The sequence below is a fragment of the Cydia pomonella genome, chromosome 11 (genome assembly GCF_033807575.1).
Source record: "Cydia pomonella isolate Wapato2018A chromosome 11, ilCydPomo1, whole genome shotgun sequence".
Classification (NCBI taxonomy): Eukaryota; Metazoa; Arthropoda; class Insecta; order Lepidoptera; family Tortricidae; genus Cydia; species Cydia pomonella.
This window is the reverse complement of record NC_084713.1, coordinates 8,710,095-8,731,029: the sequence shown is the minus strand read 5'-3', so window position 1 is coordinate 8,731,029 and position 20,935 is coordinate 8,710,095. Positions and strand designations below refer to the sequence as shown.

Here is a 20,935-nt window from a genome sequence, read left to right as displayed (position 1 = left end):
AAGGAAGACTTGAACAAGGCCGCATTAATAAAACGTGTAGTGGTACTCTAAGTAGGTATTTAAAGGATCGGAGATTATCAAAACCGATCTATAAATAAGAATAAGATTCAACTTGGCTTCTCGGAGGCAACATGCGATGTATGTTAATAATGAAATTAACCTTTTGAACGCCTTACGTCAATCCACACCACTTTTCTTGCAAATAAAAATATTTCTATTTCTATTTCATGAGCAAGTGCAAGGCAAAATCTTAGTTGTAAAGGCCGAAGAGATTAAAACCTAATATAGCTATATCAAAGCACGTAGGTTGCTCTGGGTGCGTACTGCGTAGCCAACGTGCCAACAATAGTTAACACCCCGTAGCGAACGAAACGCTACTGTCACTGTCGCACTCATATGGAAGAGTGATAGAGAGAGATGATTACGCTACGCTACGGGCCGTTAACGATTGGCACGTTGGCTAAGCACCCTGACATGATTACACACACAGTAAAAAATACAGTTTATTTTCTTTGTTTTAACAATAGGTACTTAGACATGGACTTAATTTATTGGTAATAAGGAATTACAGGTCACAATTTCAAACTTATTTCTACACATATCTATTATGTACGTAGTCACGTCTGAAAATATCGGTACGAAAAATGTGCGAAAAATATGTATACTACCACTACTACCTTACCTTAATACCTATACATGGGCAATAAAGTCGTGGATACATATTTTTGGCACTTTTTTCGTATCGATATTTTCAGACGTGACCGTACCTATTCACATTCAAGACTTCAGGGTGTATCGAATTCGCATGTTGTGTAGAATTTGTACATTTTTGAAACAGACAAGAGACAAATATAGGTCACGTTCACACTTATACTGGTTTGTTTGAGGCGCTAAATAAGTTATGGAAACACATACTATCAAAAAGGTTGCTGTACTCAAACATAATGAATATATGCAATATGTAAGCTACGACATTATTAACTATAAGTATTGCACGATAATGTCACATTAGATAACTTCCCGTGACACAATACTTATTAAAAACAAAAACAAACTGAATTCTTCGAAAATAACGATAGTACTTCGTCCGAGCAAAGATCAGGCTGCCTTCTACGATACCAAACATATTTATCAGCAATAATTATCAACTAGGTATAGTCTGTTTTTTAGGGTTCCGTAGCCAAATGGCAAAAAACGGAACCCTTATAGATTCGTCATGTCCGTCTGTCTGTCCGTTTATGTCACAGCCACTTTTTTCCGAAACTATAAGAGCTATACTGTTCAAACTTGGTAAGTCTGAATATAAATTCTATGAACCGCATTAAGATTTTTACACAAAAATAGAAAAAAAACCAATAAATTTTGGGGGTTCCCCATACTTAGAACTGAAACTCAAAAAATCTTTTTTCATCAAACGCATACGTGTGGGGTATCTATGGATAGGTCTTTAAAAATTATATTGAGGTTTCTAATATCATTTTTTCCTAAACTGAAAAGTTTGCGCGAGAGACACTTCCAAAGTGGTAAAATGTGTGTCCCCCGCCCCCCTGTAATGTCTAAAATAACAGAATGAAAAATCTAAAAAAAATATATGATATACATTACCATGCAAACTTCCGCCGAAAATTAGTTTGAACCAGATCAAGTAAGTAGTTTTTTTCAATACGTCATAAATGGTACGGAACCCTTCATGGGCGAGTCCGACTCGCACTTGGCCGCTTTTTTTTATATTTTAATACGTCATAAAATTAAAAAAAAAATTTTTTTTTCATTAAACCCATACGTGTGGGATATCTATGGATAGGTCTTCAAAAATCATATTTAGGTTTCTAATATCATTTTTTTCTAAACTGAATAGTTTGCGCGAGAGACACTTCCAAAGTGAAAAAATGTGTTTCCCCCCCCCCCCCCTGTAACTTCTAAAATAACAGAATGAAAAATCTAAAAAAAATATATGATACGTATACATTACCATACAAACTTCCACCGAAAATTGGTTTGAACGAAATCTAATAAGTAGTTTTTTTCAATACGTCATAAATGGTACGGAACCCTTCATGGGCGAGTCCGACTCGCACTTGGCCGCTTTTTTTAACTAGATATAAAGTAATACGCCATACATTTTTTATGCAACGAACAAATGGACGTACGGACGGACAACTACTGGGCCCCCATGTGTACCTAATAAACTGCCCTATGCCAATGTCATAGAGAAATAAGTAAGCATAGAGTGCTCACTCCATACATCAGTTTACTTACCAAAGCGTTAATTATTTTTTCCTACTCCTCTACTGTTATCTGTCATTTATGCATTCATTAACACGAATATAAGAACATACATAAAAGGTTTCAAGAAAAGTCTATATTGTCTATTCCTCATAAAAGCTCTTGTGCTTTTAATCGCTATAACGTTACTGCGATTAATGGCTACCAACCTAACAAAACCAAAACAAATACAGTTTTAAACTAAGTGCATTGCTGCCAACTTACAAAATATTCATTTGGTTGCATAGTAAAAATAATTACTTCATAAGTCAGAAACACGCATGTGACACCCGTAATATAGCAACACCCATAGACTACGAAGACCGCTTAGCGTTGCTTGTTAGTCTCCGTAGGCTACGGTGGCCAAATTTGAGAAAAAACTGTCCAAAAATTTAATTTAGCAAGTAGCAAGTACTAGGGCCTCATGAGTCACGAGGTGTCGCTGACCGGCCGGCCGCGGCCCGGGGCGGGCTGGGCGCGTAACAAGGTATGCTCGCGCGTCTTGGCTATATACTTTTGCTGTAATTTGTTTACCTAAATTAAGATTTATTTTTGTTGACTCGTAGGAAAAATATTGTATGCAACGTTGTATAAGTAAGTCAAAAAATGCTCGTGGCGTATTCCTTTACAATGTTCGCCTACGCCTTCGGCTCCGGCTCACATTGTAACTCACGCCACTCGCCTTTTTTGACCCTTCTTATACAACTGTTGCATAAAATAGTATTGTAGTCGACATCTAGCGTCAAGTAGCGAATTTATCACTGGATGTCACGAGTGTTGCGACTGACGAAAAGTGTATTGCTCAACAATTTACAACTAATATTACAAGAAGAAGTAGTTGAAAATAGAGTTCCGGTTAATCCGGTTATAATTACATTTAATGCGTAGGGCAGTTTATTAGGTACACATGGGGGCCCAGTATTTATCTGTCCGTCCGTCCATTTATTCCTTGCATAAAAAATGTATGGCGTATTACTTTATACCTAGCGAAACGATTGGCATGTTGGCTACGCGGGCTGATGTATTGCATGGAGTGAGCACTTATTTCTCTATGCCAATGTGCAGTGAAACGAAGTTCCTTTTGGCTTTATGTTGGATTCGAATCTTAACTGGAAGTGCCATTTTGAACAGCTAATAAGTTGAGTACTAGTCTTTGCGTTACGGTAGTTGAATGATTATACGTACGTTTCATTAATAGTAAGTAAATTGTTAACCAAGGGATTAAAGGCACTCATTTCAGTCGAGGTAATTTGACGCTCGAGCGCAGTGGGAGCCTATCACCCGAGTTAAACATTCTACTTTTCATTTCTAATACGAACAAAGTAAAATACATGTGTATTATAAAATCATGACTAAGAATAAACTTTTATAGTACCTAAGTAAATATTTATTGAAGGACCTTTTAATTAACAATCTAGGATCTAGGTCACAGTATCGTTATTTATTATTTATAAAAATTAAAATAAAGCGTACTTGAAAAGTAAAATGCCCTAGAGCACTCTCTGCACACTTTATAGAAAAACAATGACCCACTTTCGAGCATGAGAAATGAAAAATCGGATAACTACGCTCACTTCCAGTTGCTAATGACGTGTGGTGTACCCATTCGTTTGTACTGTAATCATATGTTTTGATATAAATAAATCTAAATGAGTTCCATACTATTTTCTAGTATAGCAGCACTACATCATAACATGATAGTTTAAAATAAAAACAGACTATAGCTGTTTACTCCAAGAAAGACGTATTTTTCAATAAACTGGGGCCTTTCAGTAGATAAACCTCAAAAACTGAGCAATAAAAAGCGTCATTCTATATAGAAACTTCCTAAAACAGTAACCCGTTTTTTTTGCTGTTGAACGTATTGAAAGCCTTGTTTTTCACAAATTCCGAGGATACCTTCCTAAACACGGTTTATTGCAACGTTTGTCGGGAAATCAAGAATTCGTTTCCATTTCGTAATTATTATTTTATTTTCGATATTGTACCGACGTAAGTAGACATAAATGGTATATGGTATGGTAAAGGTGTTGCATACGTTTTTTTTATCTAAATATTTTTAATTACTATAGTAGGTACTACAATTAAAGAATTATGCTCAAAAGGGCTTTAGGCTTGCGAACTTTAGTAATTTAGCCGTTTTGTTGTGGCCTTGTGAGATATAAACTTTTTTGATTTGTACATTTCAGCGAAGAGAATTTAAAATAAAGGTGGATTGTCAAAGAGATGCCTAAAACTTTTAGAACGCCATTTTATTTTGATCCTTATTCTTTCAAACATATGTGTTAAATATCAGTGAAGGAATAATGGCGTTCTAAAAGGTTTAATCATGTGTCGAAAGTTAACAGTAAATTTACTGTGGCTACAAATTTTTTTGACCATTATTTCAAATTCTCTTTGATTTCAGAAATAAACTTTTTTGAAATGGATAAATTTTTATTCAGGAAAAATAATGGTGGGGTGTTTAAGTTCGGGTAGGTATATTAAAATTATTATAAGTATATGAAGTAGGATACAATACAAATTTCAGCAGCTGTGCAATTTTTGATTATATATATCATATATGATTAAAATAAACCTTAATAATAAAAAAAACATGTTTACAACTTATTGTTACGTAAGTACCTTCTGAGTCAGAAGATACCTAAACAAAGTGCAATAACAAAACGGCCAAGAAACACTGTGTAACCTATTAAGGACGAAAAAAATGATTTTTGATCAGAACTTCGAAATTTGAAACTTTTTTTAGAAAACAAGAAGAAACTTTTTAGAACTTAATTAAAATAAACTTTACTCTTAATGATAATGACGAATATAAACAGAACTACAATGATAGTTAAAAAAAAGAAAAATGGAAATTTGTCGTTATTAAAAGAAGCTCCTCAAATGTTAATGCAATCGACTGTAGGGTAGGTATATTGTGTTGTGCATGCAACATGCGACACTAATTATTTCAAAAACGATTATACAGTAAATACAGTAAGCGTAATAGCGGATTGATCTAATTCTACCTATACTTGTAAATTGTAATAAGGCGTTTATAAATGCGTGGAGGAATCCATGTTATTAACCTTTTAAGCTTTTAACCGCCGTAGTCTGATACAATATCCAGGTTTTTCGCCGCAGTCTGATAAATAAGCCAAACTTCGTGTAACTTCATACCGGCGGCGACACCAGCACGCTCGATGAAAAATTGTAAGCGGTTAAAACAGCGCAAACACATGGAACATAGACTTTGAAACCTTTAAATTTAGAGATGGTCCGAATATTTGGTATTCGGCATATCCGGCAAGTTTCCCTATGTTCGTATTAGGTTAAAGTGCCAAATATTTCGCAGATATTTTTTATTATGTTTGTCTTGTTGTAACACTAAAGCTCCTCCAGAACTTTTCAAGTACTCTCTTCCATGAGGTTACACCGCGTTTTCCCATTGTTGCATGATGTTGAATTCATAGGATTTTGATTATTTGGAGTGTTGAAAATTTGTTTGAGTCCCTTGCCTTTTGACCTGCTTGTTTGAAGCGATTCATCTTTAGCTGCTAAAGTAATTGAACAGTTTTCAAAAGATTTAATAGAATGATCATCATCATCATCATCCCGTCCTGGCCGGTTTCGGCCTCGGCGACTGATTTTGTACTGGCTAGTGAGAGTGACGATCGTGAGCTCTCAGGTGGCTGACGTAGCCTATTTTCGCAGTAAATGTACGGCCGCACTCACCGCAAGTCAGCACCCCTCTGACAAAATTGTAGCTTATGACCGCAGGTGGTCGGGCCTTTAACTCTTCACGCTTCGCATAGAATGATACTGATGAACCCAATAATTCTGCCGAATATTATATTCGTATACGGCAAATTCGATATTCGATTCGAACCATCTCTACTTCAATTCAACCAGAATGCAGGCATTTGTTTTTTGCCAGTTTAATTGGACCTAATTAAAACTCATGGTCATCAGTTACGGCATCGACTAGTCACTGTAACTTCCGTATCAAATTTTAAACGTATCTATAATTTTTCGTAAATCTATTCTGCGGCTGTGATATGTGGTGACTTTGGAAAAAGTATGAGCTTTTAACACGTAATGTAAATGGGAAGAAACAGCAACTGTAATAATTTTAATGTCTTCCGTGTATATTGCCACTTGCTGAAATCGAAGATCAAAGTGAAACTAATTTTACGGTTTAAAGTGTTTAAACTCACCCGTTTAAACCGCACACGCGTCACGCGTTTAATCGCGCGACATGTTTGGGAGAGCCCAGGTCTCCTTTATCAAGCACTAACAGCGCGAGCAGCTAGATTAATAGATTAATGTTAGTATGTCTCACGACAGTTTAAATTCGACCATTCAAAGTGTTCTAATAAAATTAAAAATTAATTATTTGTTTCATGCAGGATGATGCGACGGTTGATAATAGAAAAAAAATCGCACTTTAGATTTATTTATTTATACAATGTTGTTTTTAATTCGCTTATGTACATAAAATAAATTTAGTTTCTATTGTAATAAAATATGTAAAAGAATTTGCCTCGAGATTTCATCAATTTCTATGGTTTTACATGGAGTCCTAATATATACACACAATCGTAGGCAAACACCCAAAACCTTGAGTTATATGGATAATATTATTGCTTTTCTAGTTACCTACATTATGGTATGATGAGCTTTGTAAACCAAATAGGACGTTTACTCAGTCGACACATCACGCGGATATCACAAACATATACTTTCAGTTGCCCATTAAAAAGTATAATAATGGAAATACACCTTCAATACACGGGGAAAATAACACTATATTACCAAATATATATATACAACAACAGTACAGGCTTTATATATAAATTTTCGCGCTTAGTAGTTATCATGTCATGACAAAACTTAAAAAGTATACATCACGTAATGAATAAATCAACATATTCTAATATTATTAATCATTTATCACGATAACAGATAACATGGAAATATCACATGGTGAAATATTTAAATATTAATGTTAATTACAACTTCAAAATGGCAAATTATAATTAAATATCATAGATATATACAGCATAGCTTTAGATAGGTATTTACTTTTACTATTTCACTACTACAGTGTCAAGTTTCGAACTTTCAGGGTGACCTTTTCGCGACCGCGACGCGGAACTTTATAAAACTGTACTAGTTAAATAGTGCAAGTGTACTCAGTGTGGTTTATGACAGTTTACAATTAAAATACTATTATGTCATTTATATTCTAGTTATGATATCGGGAAGGAACATAAAGTAATACAGTACAACTGGGCGCTAGATCAACATTGGAAGCGTATCATTTGACACAATAAGAATATTGAAAAATTCTGTATTTTTGTATTATTAAATCACAGCTACATTTATTGGTGTCCTTGAGCGCTTACATGTCTTTAATTCCATCGTTAACATTGCGGATATCTTTAAACACACCTAAATGGTGAAAGGCACTAAGACCCTAATCTACAATAAAATTTCTGTACACTGTATTTAAGGAGTTTGAGAATCTGCATGAAATTCTGGCAAATAGCATACGCTCGACTAGCCAATATAACATAACAGTTAGTATATACAATTTCAAGTACCTAATAGTCAGAAATATTAAATATTGCAATACATCTTTTGATTATGCAAGATGAGTACTAACTACATTAAATGCATTTAATTTAACTCATTTATATACATGACTAAATAGATAAATTCACAAAATAAATGTAAATTATCCAATGATAGAATTTTTAAAGTAATTCATTATATTCATTATAATGTTTTCATCCATAAAATAACTATCTATGGGCAAAGACCTGTACACACTTTTTGACTGGAGATTGTTAATCCTAAATCTGTGTTTTTAATCTACAGCAAAGAAGCTAAGAATAACCTATCATTGTTATTGTGTGATGAGGCCTTTACAGTTCATCAAATCTTCCTTTATGTGTAACATCATTAGCGGCTGGATATGTGAAACAGTAGCTCAATTAAACAAGCGTAATTTATATTCCTGTCACTATAATCTCGTAGCAGCAATGTCTTTTACATCTACACAAGATAATCCAAAATGCTGAGATTCAGGTGAAACTGAAACCTTAGGCGAAGCATTTATAGTTGAAATGCATGTAAGTACTTAATACTAATAAAACTTAGGAAACTCATAGTTTCAAACTCTAAGAGTGACTTATTGTAAGTCTAGGTGCTATAATGCCGGCGATTTTTTATTTTTGATACTAAATTACAGATTTTTAGAGCTGGACCAAGCTTTAAACCCATGTACTTCATCATCATGTCTGAATTGAGAAGTAGTAACGCCTTTCCATCGATTTCCTGAAACAATTGAAATCATTAAGACTTCATAACTTTACACACTCTAACAACTACTCTAGAGGGGTGGCTGAAAAGTAATCTACCTAGTCTATAAATAATTTAAAAAAAACACTGGCCGTTATGAGTTCGTGTTTATTGACTATTCTTATTTCAAAATTTCAAACTTCTATTAGTCAGTGGCTCTTCATTTGTTGTTGACATTCGAATGCTTCAGAACATGTAGCTACAGAAAAATAATTTGATCAAAATTGAGCAACGTTCAGTGATTAAATTTCTCACTAAAGAAGGAAATACGCCTTCGCAGATAAAACAACGTATGTTGCCCGTGTTTGGTGATTTGTGTCCTTCCGATTTCACAATAAAGTTCTGGTCAATATCTTTAATAACATTCAATCGTCAATAAAATTCAAAGACGAAATGTTCAAGGTTCGTCCATTGGCTAGCAAACTTATGGCAACAATTTTTTACCTTTTTTACCTAAGAAAACGACAATAAATGCTGATTATTACGCAAATTAGCCAGCTGAGAGACGCAATAAAAGAAAAAAGAAGGGGCAAACTTAGCAGAGGTGTTCTGATTTTACACGACAACGCACCTGTGCATACGTCTCGCACTACAGTTAGCCATGGCCAGAAATGGCTTCGACACCATCGACCACCCCCCTTACAGCCCAGATTTAGCCCCCTGTGACTATTTCCTGTTCAGACTTTTAAATATACTGAGATGATAGCCGCGGTGAACGAACATTTTGACGACAAACCGAGTTTTTTTTTTTATAGGTTTAATGTAGCTAATTGACAAATGTGATAAATGCATTTCGGTAGAAGGAGAATATAGAAAAATAAAAAATAAACGACTCAGCTACGTATTTTCTTTCATAATCAGGTAGATTACTTTTCAGCCACCCCTCGTAGATTTAGATAAAAAATCTATATTAATTACATTTAATAAATTAAAAATCTTTATTTCAGGCAATCTAGTGGTAAATGGAGAATCCAACAGTGCCCTTAATTTGCTCTTTCTACAAGCTTTTTATAATTCTGAAACTGTTAGGAAGCCAAATACAACTAGCAACGACAACTAGTCGCTGACAACTTGGCATTATATTTTGATGATTATTTCTATACTTTTAAACCCCAAATTCCATTTAACGAAACTTGTCTCTCGGACCGGTTCCTCACGTCTGAGGATCGTGGTCAGTGTCAGGGTTCGATCTGGCTGGAGCGGATCCACCGGTATCTGTTTAACGCGTCTTTAACGACCCTGAAACCAGTGCGACAGTCGTTGGGTACTTGCACTCACATGTTTCCGGAAGAGGTCGGCGTGCGCGGCGAGCGCGGGGTCGGCGGCGGCGATGAAGCCGATGACGTCCTCCACCGACCAGTCGGCCGGCGCCGCGCCCGCGCCCGGCGGCGGCGGCGCGCCCGGCGGCGAGGGCGGCGCGCCCGTGGTGGACGACGCCGCGCCCGTGGTGGACGACGCCGCGCCCGTGGTGGACGACGCCACGCCCACGCCCACCGAGCGCTCCGCCGACACGCGCGCCAGCTTGCCGCCGCTGCCGCCCGCCGCCGGGGCCAGGCCCGACCCCGACTCCTGCAAAACGATTATATCTAGGGTTTCTGGTTTCTCGACCTTTTTTATTTCTCGAGGCACGGGATTTCTCCACCAGGATTTCTCGAGTATCTCGAGAAATTTGCAGTCTCAAAATACATAATATTATTTTCATTTTTTTTTGTCTTATTACATTTCAGATGCATAGGAGTCGTAGGCGAGTTAAATAATCATACAAATGTTAAAGTTTTATATACCATAAATTGCACTTAATAATCAAAAATTCAATAACAAACATAAAAACTATAGGTGCAGCCGTGCGCGCCGGCGATGTAGTATGCTATAATGTATTTCTTTAGGTTATCAAAATATAAACAACTCACAATATGATATTTTATTAGGCAAGAATATTCAAGTGAATTAATTTAACTCGATGTGACTTACAGAAGATTTACTACGTAACGTAACAATGAAGCTGCTAAAATTATTTTGCTAATAGGAATATATCGGGATGATTTGATTTTTTTGTAGTAAATTTGTTTTGTAATATTTGTTATTACGTGGCCCTGTAATTCGTCTTTTATCATTAAAAATAGAATAGGCGACCTAATCTTAGCGTGTATTTTTATTGAAAAACACATTTAAAAAATAAGTCGAGGCAAATATGTAACAATTATAAATCATATACTCGCGAATACTTATATTATTTTGCTTTCATAAGTAATTTACTTTTATTTTATAATGTTTTTAATTAAAGACGCGTCAAGATTGTTTACCTTTTTCTTATGCTAAAGGAAGCATAGTAATGAACTTTAAACGAGACGATTTTTTTAGATATTTGAGGGTAGTAGTTACACCATATGAAAATCTGTTGAAGCCAGAACGCCCAAAACGATAGGGGGCGGATCAAGGCAGTTTATTATTTGGTTGGTTAACTAATAAATGTAAAAAAAAAAACATTGTTTACATTTATTTAACTACCTACTCATAGTGTTGTTCCTGCCGGTGAGTAAGGTTGCCAGAGCTCAACGAGGGGGGTGGGGTTAGGGTCGGCAACGCGCATGTAACTCCTCTGGAGTTGCAGGTGTACATAGGCTACGGAGACTGCTTACCATCAGGCAGGCCGTATGCTTGTTTGCCACCGACGTAGTATAAAAATAATAATACCTAAAGTAATACACTATAGACACATCACGTGTTATACGCGTATTTTCTATTTTACTATAACAAAAGGTTTATTTTTAAGAGTTATTTTTTTTCCGCCTCGGCAAAGGACGAATTTCTCGATTTTTCCCGCCTCGAGAATTCTCGAGCAGAGACCCTAATTATATCAGTTCAGGCTGGGGAAGAGCGAGTTCAAGTCCTGAGCGAACGGCTCTGCGTCCCCGAGATCGTGGATATCATTGCGATTAAACTATTTGTAACAAAAATTAACCGATGAGTTCGAGAAAAACCAAAATTTTACATTTTTAGAAAACATTTTTATGTTTATAGATTTACAAATTTTTTCATGATCAGTATTAGACTATGTTCGAGATTTTTTTATCGAGCGAAAGTCGTTAAATCAGGTTTCGAAACAATGAAGTTACTAGAGAAATACCTCAAGATAGTTATTCATAATATTTTTCGGCAACAATATTATGATCTAGAAAAGGGTTACGATTTTTCAAAAACTCTGCTGTCTGAACGCACTGCACCTTTAGTTCAGTTTCAGTTTCGTGCGGGGTGCAGGAGATTTCCATAAAGTGGGTCATTATGAGTTTCACATATCAACCGAACTATCGACTTATGAGTTTCACAAGTCGTTGTACCCCCTGCGGAGAGTCCGCAAACTTTATATCGACCGAGTTATCGACCTATGAAACAGCCAATGCCAAAACAAATATTTTAATAAATAGTGAATGTGTGAGTTTGGTAGTCGTGTTAAGAATACTTTATTTAAATGGTAATACTCTATTATTGTTTACATAAATACATTTAAGACATTTTAAGGTCTAATATTAGATTAGTAAGGACTAATACTAATATCCAAAGCTCTTTAAGAGGAATTCCAAGTTGCGATTTTTTCATACAAACACTCTCGACTGTTTCCAGCCTGGATTTTTAACCTAAAGCAATGTTTTTTTTTTTGCAAATAAGATCAATATCATCATTATCTGTGCTGCTATGTTTAATTGGTTTAATTTTATTGCTTTTATGTAATTTTGATAATTGAGAAAAACATTTTCACTACATACAATACAGATTATTATAGTGGAAATTAAATAAGTAAATATCGGATACAAAAAAATTAACTACGATTAACTATTAGTCAGTCTGTCACTCGGAGTGTGGAAGGGCGGCACCATGATTGAAACAAAATAACTCCGCTGCTGGCTTCTATTTGCTTTAATGTTGATTTGGTTCCGAAATATATTTACATTGTTAATTGTAAAACTATAATTTATATTTTTAAAAACTCATTAAAATTAATAAAGAAAATCAAAGCAGGGTTTATGTTTCATTAATACTGCTTATCTTATGATTTTACGTCACGTAGAACTCTAGATTTATTCGTAACTAGACGTACCCACCCGCGGCTCCGCTCGCGTAAGTGAGATAAAGAGTTTGTCTTATGTTTAAATACCAACCTTGGGGATTTTACAACCATTACTATATTGGGCATGAATTTCCAGGTGATAGATATATCAAAATTTCTCTTAAAATAATATTGATTGAAGCTTAGTTTTTTGAGAAGAAAGATATATAGCCACCATTGTCACAAAGTTAGGAATATATCTTTATTTGTTTGAAGGCTCTTTATTTTTTGGAAACAATATGAATTAACCTTTGAATTCAACCCTCACAAGGTTTACAAAAACTAAGATTATTTGGGGGGCATAATTTTTTTTATTGTAACAGTTATATATTTATGGCGTTATTCATAAAAATCATAAACGTCTGTTAAATTTAAAATGCCGTTGATGATCGTTTGTCCCTGTCTGTAATTAATATTGACATTTGTGTTTGTTAGAAATTTTACGGAGGTTTACTAAGTTTTATGAATAAATGATTTGGAAAAATGAGAGATTGTATTTTTTCATCCACATATTTGCAAACTATCACACTTCTCGTATGGGCATAGACTAAGGTTGATAGCACTTTTTATTTTTAATGTACAGTTGCACAAACATCTATTAAAGGCGGTATTACATCGGAAGGAAGGAATATTTTTCACAAACTATCACACTTCTCGTATGGGCATAGACTAAAGTGCCCACTACATCAACACTTTATCAGGCCTGATATCAGACCCGATTTCGGTCCCGAGCAAGAGTATTTTTCCGTTTCACCAAATATCAGCACATCGTTCACAATATTTTAAATGTAAAAAAATGGTTCATATGCAAAAATATCAAACATTGAACATTTTTGGCTCTTAGAGGCAAAGTATTTATTACATTTCAAATATTGGTAACGATGTGCTGATATTACGTGACACGGAAAATGATTATCAGGCTCGAAATCGGGACTGATTTTGGGCCAGATACTCCATCGAAGTGTGGATGTAATTGGCGCTTAACCTTTTGACCGCCAAAGACGTCATATAACGCGCGCGGCTACAGCCCAATATCAACCTTCATGCGTACCGATAAGGTTCACGATTACGCGCCGCGTGCGATAGGCGTGGCGTTCAAAAGGTTAAGGTTGAAAGCACTTTTGAGTTTGAATTCAATGGAATAAAAGGATTCAATGGCCAAAATTCGTTGAAAAACACGGAAATATTGGACACTTGGCAACACTGGCAGACGTGTACGACCGTCTGTAATGTAGGATCGCACCGTTTTGATGGTTTGGCACGATTGTGTAGAAGCTCACCCCGGTAGGCGCTATTCCTTTAATCGCTCCAAGGTCGCGGTCCGGTGCGGTAGTCTGTTACGGCTTTAACTATAATACATGACGTCACTTGTTGCAGGTTGCAACCATTATTATGATTGCTACAATTAAAAAATTGCAAATATGACTGACTTTGACTTTTTATCATTTAAGGAACCAAATAAGATTTCTTTTTTTTTCATTACATTAATTTAAAAGAAATATTTTTTTATTGTGACATTTTCTTCAATGTCTATTCACTTAACTAGATTATGTAATAAATTTCAACATGTGTTTGTTTGTCTGCAAAATTTTCCTATGCATTTTCAACATTTTCAACTTCAAAATACTATACACAACTTTGCATTAGTACTTGAATTACACTTACACTTGTAGTCCTCTTGACAGCTATAGAAACACTCTCTGAAGGGGACTCCCCACACAACTGGCAGGACCGGCCCGCAGCATCTCCTGTATCTATCTCTATCATCCCCAAGCAACAGTTCAGTCCCTCACACACAGCTTTGAGCCAATTCTTCAAGTCATCAGTTGTTAGTTCTGATGGCACTTTTACTGTGTAATTCTTACTCCCTGTTGAAACCTGAAATGGATGAAGCAGAATTTAATTTCCACAAGACAGAGTGTCCACGAGACAAGCCTAGCCTAGTATGGTCATAGGTTAAGAAAATCCTGTACACTTTTTGGGAAATAAACTTTTCTCTAATGTTGCAATAAATCAATTAGGGTAAACCATCTTTTACTGGCTAAAATAAGAATTCTATTTATTTATTTACACAATTCAAGTAAACTAAATAACTATCAGTCTGATGATTAACTTAGATTGTGTGATTATTAAACAGAATCCCTTTTAGTATAAGGTGGCCAATAATTGGAGGGTGGCCAGTAATAGAGTGTTAACCCTACCTAGTACTGATTCCCTATTGCACACCAATAATGTGGTAATGGTACCTTTTGAATATATAGGTACCTTGTTGTTACTATTAGGTTAAATATGAATTTTGGGTTCTTCTGTTTCTGGCATATAAAACCAATTTTTATTTAAATTCACATTCCAATGGATCAGACTGGATAATAATCAGTTATGTTTAAGCAAATATCTCATGTATAATGAATGTTACTAAAAAAAATTATTACCTGTACATTATTTATATTTGAATAGCTACTAGATGCTGTAAGTATAGCCCGCGTCAACCTCTGAGGGTCAGGATGAACACTGAGCAAGTCTTTAGCTAAAGCCTCTGCAGCCCCTGAAGGCCCGGAACCTGAGATCACACTGGGCAAGGAACTGCTGCCCCCAGAGCACCCACTGCGGATATGCAACCTCACAGTTGCCGCAGGTGTTGATGTGATAGTAGTAGAATTACCAGCCCCAGTGGAGCCACCTTCTGGTAAGGCTGGATTTGGTATTCCACTGGTTCGGAACTTAAACCTGAAAAATGGTTATAAACAATGATCACAATTTATGATGTAAACTTTCCTCTTAAACACAGAATTCCTACTCCTCAAGATGAAATGGGCTGTGAGGCAAATGGGAGTGAGACATGACTTTCAATAGGCCAATATATTATTAGACTTTTTTATCTTATTTGAATATGTCAAAGGGATTGGCTCAACACTATTGAGTTTTAGAATGCGATTTTAAAATGTTTGATTTGATAATAGTGTGTATCTGTTGCAGCAAACTGGTAAAATTATTCTCCTACCCCATTCATTAAACACCGGCTAAAAGATCAAATTAAATGGCTAAGAACAACCAGCGAAGTAATTGACTGGAATGTTTAACTAGATCGCTGAATGTCCTGTAGTCATCTAGTTAAATTGGACATTGATGAAAATGATGAAATTATGATGTTCAGTTAGATTAATTTGTTTTTATTACATTATTTTACTGTAAATTTATATTATACTTTATGTTATTTCATTTCTTTAAGTTTTTTAGCCTTAGTATTGAGTGAACCAGTTGTTTTCAAAGGGCTGACTTTAAAAGCAAGTTGTTATACTTAGTGATTACGATCGGCCTAGGCATCAAATTGGGTGCAGGCGTTTAATAACTAGCCTAGGCGACTAAAGCTAACTCAGTGGTTCCTAGACAGTAAAGAGGGGCACTATAAGACAATCCCCCTCATCATGTTACCTATTTATTACAAATAGCTTAACTAGGTTAGGGTGCCACAATTCAATTTTAACCTTTCCAAGTTTGCTGTTGACTGAAAAAGATTGGGAGCCCCTGAGCTAGCTAATCTAACCAGATAACTGCGACATATCCACTACTGCATGGATTTTTCCTCATATCTGCTATGTTCTAATAATTTGTAAATACCTGGATGGTGTAGTAGCACTTTTCTGCCCTGGTGGCTGCAATGGATGGCCAGCCCTGGCACACCAGCCAACAGGGAATATATCTCTAGAATCATATTTACACCAGTAATCAAATGCTCCCCTCCAGCCATCAAAGTTAACATGGATCTGGTCATTTCTTACAGCCCCAATTGTTGCACAGCAAATGAGCTGGGGATTTTTTTTATCTACTGCTTCTAGCTTCTGTCCAACTACAAACAGATTTGACTTGGGAGTTGGAGGTTCAGGTTGGAACACTTTTGCTGGGGCCATCTCTGCCCCATTGAGTGTTTTGAGTAAAAACATTGGCCAGCTGCTTGCGTTCATTCGAAAACCAAGGGGAGGTTGTAACATGCCTTCATTTTTCTCACAATGTCCAATTGGGTGTATGTCACCCGCGTCTACGAGCCGCCAGAAGTCATTCTTGTTGTCGCTGCCGTCGAGCCGTAGCCGCAGCCGCGGCCCGAGCACGCCGACTACGCTCGCGATACATGTCGATGTCAAGTTGCGCGGATCCAGAGCCTCCAGTTTCATATTGATTTTAAAGTCATTAACAGGTGGAACTGGTGCTTGTTTAAAACATTCCTGCGGCGCAGCCGTACTATTGGTCTCTTTCATATATTCCACCCAATCAAAAGTCTGATAAATATCATAGAAAGTTCCAGTTGTGTTGTTATTAGAATGATTTTCGGAGCCGTTGGCTCCGTTGCCGGAATGAGGAGAGGTCGTCCGTTTTTCATTTTTCTTTTGATATTTATTTAAACAGTATGTAGAACAAAAGTTCTTACTGTTCGAGGGAGCATTTCCTCGAATAACCGTATCGCAATGAAGGCAGGCACCTTTGCTATACGCTTGCCTGAATTCTGATAGACACGTTTCCGAACAAAACTCTTTTTTGCTGTTTTCTGTAGGCCAAACGTACTTGAGAGGCGTCTTACTTTCAGCGCACCAAGTGCAGGTGCGTTTCGGTGGTCTTCCAGGTCCACGTATTTTGCCGGGAGCTGGCCCCGATGAGCCAACTGTATTGTTTGACATCGTAAAGCGATACGATTCTCAATACATTATCGCACATTCGCAGCTTTACAATATATCACTAATCACATGATATCAATGCTTGCCACAGAAAAACACTATAATAAGTAGAAATCACTATTTCGCACAAATAAACAGATACTATTTATGACGCCGTTCTACAAACGGCCATGATAGATCTTTTCTTAACGTTGCCAGGAAAAAAAATACAACCGCATAAAATTATACAGAAGTTTTTTTTATGTCATGTTTCATGCCATTGATATTCGTGCAAGGATATTCGAACTGATGACTTCATTAATTTTTTTTATATATTTATCAGTTATCGTTAGCTCATATATTTAGCGGAGCTTATACATTAATTAATCCTTAGCTCACATTACGGTAAGAAAAATAATTCATCAAAAGAAGAACCCAGCAGGATATAAAAAAATATCTTAATTCATATTTTTATTTATTTCTGAGCATTGTCAAACCGATTTTTTATCGTTTTTCATCAATGTGCGCTGGCACCACTGTTATGTAAATAATTAAATATAGGGGCTGCTCTTTGCAGGCTACTGTCATTAATGTTGTCAGCCACACTTAATCGGCACACATCTACAAGTAAAAGGCTCATAGACTACCGGTGACCAGAGAGCTGGCAGCTTTCTCTCGCAGCGCATAAGTATTGCCATTCAGCGAGGGAATGCTGCCAGCATCTTTGGCACCATGCCGCGGGGGCCTTATTTAGATATATTTTAATTTAGATTAGTTTTTACCATTTTGTTTTATTATATGCTGTATGATTCCCATTAAATGTAACCACATATAGGGAAGTTATGATATTGAAGCAGATAAAACTTATTTGGATATTCTAAGTTATATAACTGAAATTTAATACGAATTCATATTTAAATCTTGTAAAAATATGAAGCAACTTCCACTGCCCAGGTTACCGAGTGAATAAAAAATTTATGTTAGTTTTATGTAAATATAAAAGTACCAATTTAAAAAGTGTTCTGCAGTAAAATATTTACTATTTGAGACACCGCTAAACACGCTAACGTATACTAGTTGTAAATGTCAAACTCCGTACATAATGACGTGCCGTCTTATTTTCTAGGTTAGGAAAATAAATCGGAAACCTCTATTTGAGAATTCATACATGATAAACTTATTTTTAAGGCGAAACATGTCGCAAAACATAGTTTCTAAAATATTAAATAATGCTGAAACAGCAGAAAAGCGCCTTGCCGAACTGAAGTCTAAGGTATTGTACACAAATTCAATCTATTAATTCAAATACTGTTTTCAGCTCACTACTCCTAACATACCTAGAATATAGTAACTGTAACTATATGAAATATTAACCCAGTAAGTATATATCGTTTTAGCTTGAAGAAATAAGGAAGATCAAAGTTGAAGAAAAAATCAGGGAACTTACTCAAGAAAACGGTATTTTATCTGCAAAGGTAGAAAAAACCAAACTTGAACTTATTAGACTTGAAACATTGAATGGTAAAAAACAAATTCCATTACCAAATCGAGCAACTTTGACAGTAAAAGTTGATAACTTACCAGTGCAACCTGAAAGTGAGCCAGCACCAAAAAAAGAGAAAAAAGAAAAGGACACTTCTAAAAAAGCTAAACCAAGTGCGCCTCCGGCTGCTGATAGTCCAGTTACTGTTGGCAAGCTAGACTTTCGAATTGGTAAAATCATTGAAATCGCCAAGCATCCTGATGCAGATTCATTGTATGTTGAACAAATTGACTGTGGGGAAGAGAAGCCTCGAACTGTTGTGTCTGGACTGGTAAACCATGTGCCCATTAATGAAATGCAAGACAGGATTGTTATGGTATTATGTAATTTAAAACCAGTCAAGGTAAGAGAAATATTCTAATGCAAATACATGATAAAGTTAGACCAAGTCTGCAACGATTTTAATGGCACATGCAGTGCCAGTGTTATTATAAACGGTGTCCTGTCATTTGGCCAAAAGATGTTTAGCAAATTGACACTTGGCAACCAACTACTGGCAAAATTATAGTTTAGCAAATCATTTTTTTACAACAATATTTTTGACAAATTATTCTTATTACCAAATAATTAACGAATAAAATTTCATTTCATAACAGATCTTTTTGACAAATGATTATTTAACAACAAAGTTAACAAATAAATCTATCATTGGTCAATAAATGTTTGCTATAATGTATTATTTGACATGTGTTTCTGTACTAATAAACTGTAAGCGAGCCAGACCTGTCGGGGCAATCCGACTCGGATAGGTTAGGTTAGAAGCCTAAGGCGGGAGCTTTGCTCCCGCCTTAGGCTTCGAGGTTATTTTTTTTTTTAACAACGCGAAAAATGTAAGCAACGATTGCTTGCTTGTCTTGCAACTAAGTAACTTACCTCAAAATAATCTGGCCCAAATGAAAATTGCAACCATGCAGAATTATTCCCTCAAAGTTTGGTGAATGTATAAATTTGCTAAACATATTACTAGGTGACATGAAAAATATAAAATTGATACTTTGTATTTTGACATATTGTAATAATGTATTATTTACTAAATGATTATTTGTCAAGTGACTTTTTGTAAAATGATACATTTGTGGAATAACATATTTACCAAATAATACTTTGGTGAAACGTTTTTTGTAAAATGAAAATTTGCCAACATTGTTTTGGTTAAACATTAGTGAACCATTATAAACATCAAACTTCTATGATATTATGACATATAAATAACACTAGCACTGCATGTGCTATCAAAATCGTTGTAGACTTATCTTGGTCTAACTCTAGGCATGTTTGTTAAAAATTTTGAAATAATTAATATCTTCTTTTTTTAGATGAGAGGTGTAACTTCAGAAGCAATGGTAATGTGCGCTTCATCACCTGAAAAGGTGGAAGTGCTTGTCCCACCCAGTGGAGCCGTGCCTGGGGATCTGGTCTCATGTGAGGGCTATCCAAGAGAGCCTGAAGCTCAGTTGAACCCCAAGAAGAAAATCTTCGAAACCTGTGCCCCAGACCTTAAAACGAATGCAGATAAAGTTGCCTGTTATAAAGGAACCCCCCTTGTAGTTCCTGGAAAAGGGCCAGTTACTGCTGCCACTCTGAAAGATGTAAATGTTAAATAGTTCTTTGTCTATTTATTATTGTGTGTGCTTATACTTAAGTTAACTGTTCAAATAAAACATGAACAAGCATATTATGGTTATCTAATATTTGCAAAAGGAATTGTAACCCTTTGAAGACCGGACACTAAAACTGGCTATCTATCTATCCCATCTAACCCTGTCCCACACAATATAATATATGCCTCTACCTAATTAGGAGTATTGGAAAGTAACAGAAGAATCTATTTCATGCTTAAATTGTTATTAAGTAAACCAATAACAATGTTAGTTAAGGTTAACCTCTTGAACGCCAGACAGCGAAGGAACTTGCCGTGCCCCGGACGCAGGCGATCACGATTATTTAAACGAAATTGCACTTTACGGAGTCCCGCGTTAGTCCCTATTGCATTGGCGAAACTGTCGGCTGTAGCCGTCGTTGGAGTCC

The 20,935-nt window shown here is 35.9% G+C and overlaps 2 protein-coding genes across 2 annotated transcripts; one reads left to right on the top strand and one right to left on the bottom strand.

Moving 5' to 3' along the window:
- Window positions 1–6,687: 6,687 nt before the first annotated feature.
- Window positions 6,688–17,655, bottom strand: LOC133522752 (polycomb protein Scm). The gene is made up of 5 exons (XM_061858188.1): window positions 16,337–17,655; window positions 15,151–15,445; window positions 14,384–14,596; window positions 9,892–10,182; window positions 6,688–8,589 (listed from the first exon to the last, which is right to left on the bottom strand). The coding sequence occupies exons 1-5, from the start codon at window positions 17,386–17,388 to the stop codon at window positions 8,455–8,457; spliced, it is 1,986 nt and encodes a 661-aa protein (XP_061714172.1). The 5' UTR covers window positions 17,389–17,655; the 3' UTR covers window positions 6,688–8,454.
- An 816-nt stretch (window positions 17,656–18,471) lies between these two features.
- Window positions 18,472–20,582, top strand: LOC133522750 (aminoacyl tRNA synthase complex-interacting multifunctional protein 1). The gene is made up of 3 exons (XM_061858187.1): window positions 18,472–18,637; window positions 18,762–19,250; window positions 20,224–20,582. Exons 1-3 carry the CDS (start codon window positions 18,533–18,535, stop codon window positions 20,509–20,511), a joined length of 882 nt encoding a protein of 293 aa, XP_061714171.1. The 5' UTR covers window positions 18,472–18,532; the 3' UTR covers window positions 20,512–20,582.
- The last annotated feature ends 353 nt before the right edge of the window (window positions 20,583–20,935 follow it).